A 12,585-nucleotide genomic window follows, 5' to 3' on the forward strand; every position below is an offset into this window, starting at 1 on the left:
CAGCATCGGCCGCTGCTCCCTCTCAAACCCCATGTCCCACAACAACTCCACTCCCTGCTCTTCAGCCATGCTGTCTTTCTGCTATTCCTGAAGACTCCAAGCACACTCCTACTTCAGGACCTTTGCACTAGATGTCCCCTCTGCTTTCCTTAGAAACGCAAATGGCTCGCTCCCTCACTTTTTTAGGTCTCTGCTCAAATATCATTTTATCAGGAAGGTCGTATTATCATCAGGTATAGAATAACAATCCTAACTCACTCCAACCAACATCCCTCTCCCCTTTGTATTTCACTACTTTTCTTCATAGCATCTTCTCCATAACACACACACACACACACACACACACACACACACACAGAGTCTGTATTCCCCTAATTAGAAAACTACCTTGCAGCTGCCTGAACTTACAAACACTGAATGAATGATTCTGGATTCCTAAGTTCTATGGCACACTGTGTGTTCTGCACACTCAAGTCACACTCAGGACAGCCAGACAACAACTAAACTTTTGCTAAACCTACTAGAAGTGAGCATTTTAAGAAGTGTGGTTGAGTTTTGAGGAATGCTAATCAGAACTCCTGGGATCATTTGGTTCATACAATCCATTCTTATTCACAAAACTACAGAAATACCTAACTGCCACAGCTACACTTTTCAGTGGATTATTTCACTCTAACAAACCCATCAGCCGTCTTTTTGAAGTGTGGGAGCCTATCTCATGACCCACACTACCTCCCCGATATTGCTAAATATCAGGCAATAAAAGAGTCTTTAACAATTGGGCAATAATCTGTCTTGAGACAGATGGAAATCGAAACACAATGCCGAGCTTGATTCTTTTGATAAAATCAAATCGCAATGGTAAGAAAAAATGTGGGGAATGTTTGATACTACAGAGGCGGCTCATTCACCTAAAGGCAGGAATGCAAGCAGGACTTCAGAAGGCCTGGAACAGGGACTGTAAAGTCAATGAGAACCCGAACCGTATTCTCTCTCCTGCCCTCAACATGAAAACACAAGAGAGATAGTTGTTGAGAACACAAACTTTCGGAGCTACGCTGTCTGGTTTTGAATCCTCTCTCTGTCCCTTAGAGCTGACTGATGTATTTAACCTCAGTTTCCTCATCTGTGAAATGGGAACAATGACAGTACTCACCTCATAGGGTAGATGTAAGGACAAATGAACTAATACAGTGCCTAGCACAGAGCATGTGCCATTTAAGGATTTTCTTTCATCCGCACTACTGTTGTATTGCTACTGCAATAAACAGCCACAAAAAATATATTCCATTTCACCGGTAAGCAAAGAAATATAAATTAATGAGAATCCATACTTCACACATCATTCTCAAGAATTAAATTAAAATGTTTCTCTGCTACACAGGGAGCAGACAATTCTAGAAGTCATCAAAAATATTTAAAATATGTATAGAAAAGGAACCTGAGAATACACTTTAGAAATTTAATCTGAGGCAACAGAGAGATCTGCACAACAATTTATATACATTGATGTTTATCACAGATATTTATTAGAATGACAAAATGGAGACACATTAAATATCAAATACTAGGAAATAAAACTGTCAAAAACTGTGAAGCGACTGAGATTTTAACCCACTTGCACCATAACAAGTTAGCCTCCTGCAGTTTCATGGATGATAACAGAAGACACTAGACCCACAGGTCAGAAACGATGGACTTTATAACACACTGCACACCAGGAAGCGTGAGCCGCATGTTCGCATCAGCTCCCCACCCTTACCCTCCCCAAGTCTAAGGGGCAACATGGGGCAGCCCGGAGAGATGCGGCAGGAAGAGTACATCTATGTTACAGGGGAGGAAATTTAAAGCTTAGAGTTTAAAAAGAGCCAATCTTATAAGAGGGCTGCTATCAACTCTGACCAACCTTTGCCCCTGAGGAAAATGTTATCTTTATTAGCCTGGTCAACAAACACATCTGCCCTTTGCCCCTGAGGGAGAAACTATTTCCATCTTCCAAGGCTGTTGGCTACAAAAGCATCCTTGAAGAGAGAGTTCGGAACAAAAGTGCAGAAACGTTGAAGACCCATGGAGAATTGCCTCCTAACACTAAATAATTGATGATGCATTCATGCAACGTGAGACCATGTAGTTGTGACAAGTCACTTTTCAGAGAAATGTTTAATAAAGTGAGAAAAATATTTATGGTAGACGATGATATAAAAACATAAGTTCTCACCCTCCAAAATTATATACACACACATACAGAAAGAGAGAAAATGGACCTAATTTTGTTTTATATTGTTTTTCCCTTTATATGTAAAGAAAAGGGCTGACAATATATACAAAGTTAACAGTTTTTCCTGGGTGTTGAGATCATGCATAACTTTTACTTTCTTGCTACTCTTTTGAACTAAATTTTCTCCAATGTACTACTTTCAAAATCAGAAAAAAGGCTTTTAAAAAAATATACATAGGGGGCCAGTCCGGTGGCCTAGTGGTTAAGTTAGCACACTCCACTTCAGCAGCCCAGGTTCAGTTCTAGGGTGAGGACCTACACCACTCATCAGTGGCTACGTTGTGGTGGCAACCCACATACAAAACAGAGGAAGATTGACGTAGATGTTATTTAGCTCATGGCAAATCTTCCTCAGCCAAAAAAAAAAAAATATATATACACACACACACACACACACACACACACACATAGATATGACACCAAAAGCACAAGTGACAGAAGAAAAGAATGGGTAAGTTGGACTTCACAAAAATTAAAAACTTTTGTGCTTCTAAGGACACCATCAAGACAGTGGAAAGAAAACCGATAGCTGGGAAAAGACATTTGCAAGTCCTATATCTGATTAAGGACTTGTATCCAGAATATATATAGAATTTTTGCAGCTCAATAATTAAAAACACAAATAACCTAATTAAAAAATGAACAAAAGATTTCAATAGACGGTTCTCCAAAGAAGATACACAAATGATCACTAAGCACATGCAAAGATGCTCGACATAATTAGTCATTAGAGAAACGCAAATCAAAACCACGATGAATACCATTTAACACTCATTAGGATGATAAAAGAGACAGAAAATAACAAGTGCTGACAAGGATATGGAAAAATTGGAATGCTCATATGTTGTCCGTGGGATCTCAAAATGGTGTAGTCACTTCGGAAAATAGTGCAGCAGTTCCTCAAAATGTTAAACATAGGGTTGCCATATGATTCAGCAATTCCACTCTTAGAGAAGTGAAATTCCACCTAAGAGGAATAAAAACATACGCCCGCACAAAAAATTGTACACGAAAGTTCATAGGAGTATTATTCACAGTAGCCAAAAACCAGAAGCAATACAAATGTCCATCAACTGAAGAATGGATAAACAAAATGTGTGTGTATCCATAGAATGGATAAAAAGGAATGAAGTGCTGACACATGCTACAACTTGGACGAACTGTGAAAACATTATGCTACGTGAAAAAAGCAAGCCACTAAAGACCACAGATTGTATGATTTAACTTACATGAAATGTCCAGAAAAGACAAATACATAGAGATAGAAAATACATCTGGGGCCAGCCCCATGACTGAGTGGTTAAGTTCACATGCTCTGCTTTGGCGGCCCAGGGTTTTGCTGATTCAGATCCTGGGCACAGACCTAGCACTGCTCATCAGGCCATGCTGAGGTGGCATCCCACATAGCAGAACCAGAAGGGCCTGCAACTAGAATATACCACTATGTACTGGGGGGCTTTGGGAAGAAGGGAAAAAAAAAAGATTGGCAACATATGTTAGCTCAGGTGCCAATCTTTAAATAAAAAAAGAAAGAAAATCATCAGTGGTTTGTGGGGGCAGCAGGAAGAAGAAATGGGGAGTGACTGCTAATGGGTGTGGGGTTTCTTTTTGGAGTGACAACATGTTCTGAAATTAGATCATTGTGATGGTCACATACCTCTGTGAATATACAAAAAAGCACAGAATTATATTCTTAAAAAGGGTTAATTTTATGTGAATTCTCAGTAAAGCTGTTATTAAATAAGTATATATATATATACATACTAAAGCTGTTATTAAATAAGTGTATACATATACACACACACACTACACACACTAAAATCACCAATTATTAAAACGGAAAAGATATAAAAAGATAATTCAGAAAAGTAACAAAATAACCAATAAACATTCTTGAAAATGCTTCAACCTCACCAGTAATAAGAAAAATTACAATGAAAGAACGAAGTGCTGTTCCTCCCTTTAAATTAGCAAATATTTTTAAACAACAAAGCAATGGTATAGTGAGAAAGACACTCTATCCTGTTTTTGAAAATTGATGTGACATTTTTGGAAAATCATTTGGCAACATATATAAACCATATAATTGTTTATCTTCTGTGACACAGTAATTCCATCTAGGGCTCTATCCTAAAGGAGTAATCACATATGCAGATAATTAATAAACAAGATGTTCATCATAACATTATTGTAATAGCCTTATGCGGAAATGGTTAATGTGATAACATTTTCACAGGATAAAAAATCACATAGTCTTATAAAAACATGTTTTCAAACACCACAATATGGTAAGTTAAAAGAAGCATATTACAAGACTGAACTGGGTGATCCTAAATTTCTAAACAAACAAAAAATTTGAGTATTCATGCAAAGAAAAAGTGCCAGAAGGAAATATACTCAAATATTAATAGTGATTAATTTCTATATTGATTCTAACATAGAATCAAAAGTAATATAACCTGAAAATTATCATACGTTAAATGAAGATGAAAGAGATAACACTTAGTGCCAATGGAATAATGGTGGGGAATGACAGGGAGAAAGCCAATCTTCTCATGACTACTGATCTCTCTCCATTACAGAGAGAATTTGCAATTGAGATTGCTATTTTCCAACGGGGGATATAGAACTTTGTAATTATAAGTTGGCGAGTTTGACATGAATTCTAGGCAAGATTCTAAAATGGCTTCTTTAACGGAATTCTGTATGAACCTAGAAAAGGAAACCATCAATCAGCAGGAACATCACGGATTCACGCAGTCATCATCGCAGACTACTTCATTCTTTTCTTTGATGAGCTATTTGGAGAGGTAACAGAGGACAAGTTTACCAAATGGTAGATGGCACCAAACTGAGGGAACTAGTGAATCTGCTATGAGGATGGAGAAGCTGGGAGATGGGGGCAAGTGGCGTAAGTCACTCAGAAGTGACATCCACCTAATCTAGTTTCTTTCTTGAATGAGATCTTGGATGAGATCATGGATGAGGTAACAGAGGACAAGTTCATTAAACAGTAGATGGTACCAACCCGAGAGGAACAGGAGGTGCATATCAGGATCCAAAACAGAGTAAGAGATTGAGCAATAAGCTAAACGCAATGAGATAATATTCAACAAAGTGTAAGACATTATCATTCAAGGAAAAGGCAGAGAAGACACGACTTCACAGCACATCATGTGGAGACAACCTAAGGGTTCTCTTCCACAGTAAGCTCACCAGAAGGCCACTGAGATGGGACTTGATGACATATACAATTACAAAATAGTTATCAAATTTTACTCTCTCCCAATTCAACCAAACTTAAAGTAATCCTACATTTTTTTTAACTCATTGAGTAAAGTAACCAGGATAGTAAAGGGACTTAAAACCAAGCCACCGGTTGTTTGCCAGAGCAGGTGGTGCTAAGCTAACTACTTAAGTAGGAGGGAGGGGTTAGGGAGACAGCAGCATGGTACAAAATACTTGAAAGGCCATTTCCTGGAAGGAGGGCTGATGCATTGGGCAATATCCCAAGGGACAGAACTAGACCCAATTACTAAAAACTACAGCAAGACAGATTTTGACCAAATATAAGGAAAACTTCTTAATGGTTAGAGCTGTCCATGGTCACCACGGATGGCCAAGGGACACAGTGAGTTCTCTGCATGAGAAGCATGAAGTTCGATGTGGCTGGGCACTTGGCTCAGAGGAAATTCAAACGTGATTCTAGTCTGTTCTCCCCTCAGATGCCTGAAATGCCTCCATGTCTTCACTGACAAGAGCCATCCAGACCCTGCTTAGACACCTCTATTCCTTCAAGAGATAAACTAATTTCTTTTAAACAAACAGGTAAATTGTGGGAAAGAACTTCTCTATATCAAGCAAGACCTTCCGCCCTGCAATGTCTACCCTTTATTTCCACTGTCTGGGACTACAAAGAATTTGCCTAAATCCTGGGCCATATGAGAAGCTTCCAAATACTGAAAGATGTTGTGTGATAAGAACGCTTATTATAAGACTGCTCCTAACCTCAGTCACTCTGCTCTGGACCTTATACATTAAGAAAATCATACCAGGGATTTTCACAGGGGCACGAAACCCAAATCCTTAATAGTGGAGACAGGTTACCCAACTACAGTCAAATGAACACAATGCAATCATTAAAACAATAAAGAGGTGGATGACTTCTGAATATAACACACATATACAAAATAACAGCGGGCAAAAACTTCAGTAACAGAAAAGGCATGCTATTTATGACTATGTAAAAAATGGCATTTTATCATAAATTAGAAGTGAATTTGGAGTGTTATAAATATAACTTCACGCTCATTGGGTTGTTTTTCTAAGAAACTGTTTCAATGTATAACAATAAAAATCTATATTCCCTTTTGATGCAAACCTATCTATTTACACCATTTAAACAATGATTTCCAAAGTACCCATACTCTGTATACTATATAAATCAGTCTATATTATTGAATGCATATGAAGGGGAAGAATTTAGTTTTAAAACATATAAGGTGTAATTTCATTTTCCTCAAAAATTTAACATAGAGTTACTATATGACCCAGTAATTTCACTTCTAGAGATACATCCAAGAGAACTGAAAACTTACGTTCACATACAAGGAAAGTATATGAAATGTTCAAAGGAGCACTAGTGATAATAATCAAAAAGTGGAAACAACCCAAATGCCATCCATTGATGGATGGATAAACAGAATGTGGTACATCCAGAGAATGAAATATTATTCTGCAACAAAAAGTAATGAAGTACCAATGCATGCTATAACTTAGATGAACTCAGAAAAGATTATCCTAAATGAAGGAAGCAAATGACCACAGGCCAACATGTTATATTACTCCGTTTATATGAAATGTCCAGAATAGGCAAATCCAATAGAGACTAAAGTAGACACGCAGTTGCCACGGGCTGGAGGGGGAATGACGCCTGACTACTAATAGATAATGGGTTTCTCTTGGAGATGATAAAACTGTTCTGAATTAGATGGTAGTGATAGTTACAAAACGCTGTAAATATACTAAAAAACACCGAACCGTACACTTTAAAATGACTGAAAGGGTGCATTTTATGTTATTTGAATTCTACCATATTAAAACGATATATAATCACAAAATACATATAATTATATATATGCTATATATTTTACATAATATATTGACACCCACAAGTACTTAACACTATTGCAAGATTCACAATACTGTACCAGTCATGGGTATCAGGCATATGAGGCTTGGATTACTCAAGCAAATACTAAAAACCAAAGTGCTGAAATCAAGAATTAGTCATCCCTTCTATTACTCGATTATTCATTAATTTACTGTGTGCTTACTTGGTGCCCAGAACTATGTTGGGTGCTGCAGATACAGGTGAACAAGATATGATCCTCCCCTTCACTGGGCTTCTGGTCTAGCAGGGGAACTTCATATTAAACAAATAATCAGCCAAATAAATTTAAAACTCGTAACAAGGGGCATGAGGTGAAAATACGGTGATAGAATATAACAGGCAGACCTGATTTCGAGGGGGAATTGGACAATAGCCTCTCTGAGGAAATTATATTTAATCTGAAACTAGAAAGACGAGAGATGGGGCCAGGTGAAGAGTGAGGATAAGAGTATGCCCCAGAGGGAATGGCAGTGCAAAAGTCCTGAGGCAGAAAAGAACCTGTCACATGTGACAAACACATGGAAGCCAGTGGTGATCAGAGGAGAAGGAACAATGAGATGGTCACAGAATGAGGCTGGGGCAGTAGGCAGAGTCAGTCCACGCAGGGCCCCACTGGCTGCCGTGGAGAGTCTCTCTTTATATCCTGGGTACAAAGGGAAGCTACCCAAGAATTTGAACATGGAAGTAACATGATCAATTTGTCACAAAGCATCACTCAGGCTTCCTCTGTGGAGAAGGGATTAGAGAGCAAAGAGAAAACTAGGAGACCAGTTAGGAGGTTAATAACACACTTCAGGCTGCTTCTAGGAACCCTGATGCCTCTTCACAGAACTAAGTCGGACTTGAACTCAAACTATCCCTAAGCTTCTTGCAGGGCATCTTCTTGCCAGCAAGTTGTCAGAGGTAAAGAAAGCCAGACAGTGAAGGAGAAACCCCAAAGTTCACTGTGATGAGTGCGGGTAAGCTTGGTGTCCTCACTTCAACCCAACTGCAAACTAGCTCTCCCTTGGAACATTTTTCTTTCTGTAGAGGAATCATTCTGCAAGAGAAACACCCTGCTTAGCATCTGCTCTATTAAAGGCTTCACTTAAACACACACACACACCCAGGAAGAAACAGCACTCCAGATTATTCATGTGCATCTGTCTCCTTAAACCGCACTCCAGAGACTGAAGCAGCACACAGGGGCTGTGATGGGGAGCGCAGTCTACAAAGAGTAAATGACTGACTTTCACGGTGGGCAGAAAGCAACTGTACATTGCACACGCATGCATTTCTTTTCCTCTTAAAATAAAACCCTGCTACCCACATGGTAAATATCGCTCAAACCCACCGTAGTCAGATAAACAAACTTTGTGCATACTCCGTATAAGCCACCCAAGATGTGAAATCATGAAGTCTAAGTGAAGTTACCCATTCGTCTCCCCCAGAGTATAATGGAAGTAAATAATAAAGATGAATATGACCATCAATATTATGCATTTTACAACAAGTGATCTGTAGGTAGTCTTGCTCGCTTTTTCATTTACATTGCAAAAATTAGTTTTGTTTGTGGGGTTTTTTGGCAGATAATATGGTTTTATTGTCCTCAATTAGGGGTGGCTCTAATAAACAACTGATCTTGCAATTTAATAACTACCAAAACAAGCTACAGACTTAAATGCTGCAAAAATTAGTTTTGCACTTAAAAATGTAAAATGAAGAGATGCTGTTTATCCTCAAGGAATCATTTTTATCTTTTCACCGTTAAGGTTTTCAGCTTCTTTGAGGTTGTAAGGATTTACGAGAATACATCTTAGTTGCGAGAATACATCTTATTTACACAACTGCAAGACAGCTGTCTCAAATGCTCCTGGTCCTCCTTGACGCCTTGCACAGTAACACTCAGCTCTTCTAAGAAGGCTTCCTTCTCCCTTTATGGTAGAGCCGATCCTCCATCCATTCTCCCCTCTCTGCCCACTGCCCACTGTACATCTCTATTCAGATTTGCAACTGCCTTGTCTCTCAGACTGGGAGCTCCCTGAAGTTTCGTGCTCCCAGGACCTAACACAGAGCATTGCACATGAAAGGTTCTCAAATGCTTGTAGAATGAAATGAATGAATGAATAAATCGAATTCACCCAACCTCTGTAGCTCTTTATTTTTTACACCCGCATTATCCTAAATGTTAATGACTCCCAATTCAATGACATTTCAGATAGTTCTCCATTTTCCCTCACTCCTTTCCATTTCCTGATAAAAGGAGATTTCTGATTTGAAGTACTACACTGCTTGGACGGTGTTTATGAAAACCAACCGTAAGAATAAATGAGAATCTTGCTTGCTGCTCAGGCTTACACACATGGCTTTGCACACAGTTAGTCTGAATATAGACTAGAAAAAGCCTTAACTCCTCAAATTCATATTCTCTAGGAAAATGGCACCCGGTGCCCTATCACTCTATCGCTCTTGCTATTGACATTCACATCAGATAGCATTTTTTTAAAGGCCCCTTCATCACGACAAAGAAAGGCTGACCTTGGCAAAGGCAGAGGGAGTCCATGAGTTAAATTCGTCATTCTGGAATAAATTATTTAGTACCACTTAAACCCTGAAAGCTTTGAGGCACCTATCCTGTAGTTTATGGCACTCTCTTCTAAGTTTACAATTTCCTGATTGTGAAGCAACAATTTAATTCCACAGGGCAAAATCAATACAATTTAAATCTACTGTTGGAACTAACATTCTTTGGCAAACTAAAAGATTTATTCTTCCACGGGCACGAGATAATTGTATAGCTGCTTTTACAAAGAGATACTTAGGAACCATTCCAGAATTTAGGAATGAATTGTTCTTACTGGACTTAAGTCAAAGCAATGGCCCTCCTCTCTCCATGAAATGAGTGGGATCTGTGGGGCCACCTAAGTTCTGACCACTCAGACCTTGCTTTGACTTAACTCTCTGAAAGGCCTAGATTTCCAACAGGAGCTCATCCTGGAAACGCAAGGAGCTGTGGTGGCAGTAACAGGAGAGAACCAACAGGCTTTTAAAGTATATTCTTCCGCTAGTTTAGGGTTTTGATCAGACAGGAATGTCGATCATCTTTTCCACTCTCAGTTATATTACTAGTACAACTATGAGTAGGGTTTGGTAAAGCGATCAACGTTTCCAGTGTTATTTAACTGCAATGATGAGGGACCAGGCGCTTTTGTTGAGTGACAAAAGCTGGTGTTGTTTCAAACACACCAGTAGACGAATGTATAAGCTGCACCCTTCTCCCCAAAGAATGAAACAGGCTGGAAAAGGCAAGAAGATGGTAGGACTGATAACATCATTCAACCTAAGGCAAACAGGAGCGCCCTGTTAAGATCCATTGTGGCTGACAGCCTGAGGATGGGACGCCGGAAGAGCGAGTTGGGCGGGTCTGAACCCTTAGATGCAACAAGCTCCCCGAGAGCATTCAATCCCCCTGCAGAGAACTCCATTCCTCTCATCTGTATTAGCAAAGCTGGTTTCTCTCTCAACTGCTCAGAACGGCCAACAGAAAAACTGGAAGGAAAAAAAAAAGCAGCAACAGCAACAACCCAGTGCCAAACCAGAAGGGAGCGTTTATCAGCAGATCCCCAGCCCCATGACTCAATAGACAACTGGGGTTCCCTCCCATTCACCCTATGTCCACCCCGAAGGACCAAAGCTTAGAGCCAGCAGCAGCCAAGGCTGGGCCTGTGAGGCAGCCAGAGAAGGATGAGCCTCATGGCGAACCGAGAGATGCTCGGCGCTACCTCCTCCTCCCCAGCTCGCGGGGCCGGTTCGCCCAGCGCCCCGCAGGGAGGCCGGGCCGCCCGCACGCTCAGCATCCCTCCGGCCGCCCAGCTCTGGCTCAAGCTCCTCGGCCCACGCCGTGCACCCACCTTGGGCGTGCGGATGTGCTCCATGGCGGGCGGGTCTGCAGGGCTCCGGGCCGGGCGGCCTCCCGCACCTGCGCGCGTCCGCAGCGCGGCAGGAGGGCGCGGGGTAGGGGCTTCGCCACCGGCCGGGGGCGGGCGGGCGGGCTGATTGAGGAGCCAGGCTCCGCCCCCAGGTGCGCGGCGCCCGCGCGAGGCCGGCGTGCGGGGTCCGGGGCGCCCGCGCGGCCCTAGAGCGCGCGCGCTGCGCTCCTGCCACCTGTCCTCCCCGCCCCGCCCCGCCTCGCCTCGTCTCCGGCTGCGGTCGCCGGAGCAGGAGCGCCCGCTTCCTTTAAAGAGGGCCAGCCAGCGTCGTACTGCGAGGCTACTGTTCCCCAAGACACAATGGGGGCCTTGTGTTAGGTGTGACCGCTGGAAGGAAGATGGCAATCCGCGCCGCCCCACACCGCCCATCCGCTTCCTTCCAGAGCGTTCCAGGATAGTGGGACTTAAGGGTGGGGCAGAAAAAAGGCTGCCACATGCTCTCCAGATCCAGTAAGGCCCTAGCGGGCTCTGTCTGTATATTTCAGCACGTGGGCAGCCGGCATAGCATTTGGGCTGGGGGTGGAAATAACAGCAACAGTGTTGGCGCCCTAGGAGGTGCCTGTTAAGTCAGTCATCTCACGGCAACCTGCGACTTCGCTGTTGGAACTGTTGGAAGGGACGCTTTCCCTTGGCACTGTGTTGAGTGCTCATTTGCCGTCTTCACTGAACTGGAAGATATAGATAGAAAGCATCCATTATAAGGTACCGTGTTTTCGTTTATGATGTTGAGTAGTTGTTGCTATTGTTAGTATTAAGCCATTGGGAAAAGCCAAAGAGAAGAAATGCGTCCTTTTTTCTTGCAACCCTAAGTGTACAACACTCCACCATAACTAAAATTTCACGGAACTCTACATAGTTCTTAGACTAGTGTCTATTCCATTTTTTCCTAGCCCTTATACATCTCTCTTTCTGACTGGATTGTAAATTATTTGTAGAGACTCTATTTTTTATCTCTTTTTGTCCAATGCATAGTAGGCATATTGCAGCCTTCCAAATAAATGTTTATTTAATCAATATAGTGTTACATTTATTTGTAAAGTTCCAGATCGCCTTCACATGTCTTATATCATTTCATCTTCCTACCGCCCTGGGAGTCAGTTAGGATATTTGCATATGACAAAATTGACCCTGGTATAATTTATTACTGAAGAACACCAGGAATACAG

The 12,585-nt window shown here is 41.3% G+C and overlaps 1 protein-coding gene across 2 annotated transcripts in view; it reads right to left on the minus strand.

The window, feature by feature from the left end:
• MTMR7 (myotubularin related protein 7) overlaps window positions 1-11,943 on the minus strand; it is a 105,721-nt gene extending 93,778 nt beyond the window's left edge. Inside the window, exon 1 of one of the 2 annotated variants that reach the window (XM_014836509.3) lies at window positions 11,342-11,943. In XM_014836509.3, coding sequence (XP_014691995.3) covers window positions 11,342-11,788 — 447 coding nt within the window. In that variant the 5' untranslated portion in view covers window positions 11,789-11,943. The remainder of the gene's footprint in view (window positions 1-11,341) is intronic. The other variant, XM_070499918.1, reaches the window with a different exon arrangement.
• Window positions 11,944-12,585: the final 642 nt, after the last annotated feature.

The sequence above is a fragment of the Equus asinus genome, chromosome 27 (genome assembly GCF_041296235.1).
Source record: "Equus asinus isolate D_3611 breed Donkey chromosome 27, EquAss-T2T_v2, whole genome shotgun sequence".
Taxonomy (NCBI): domain Eukaryota; kingdom Metazoa; phylum Chordata; class Mammalia; order Perissodactyla; family Equidae; genus Equus; species Equus asinus.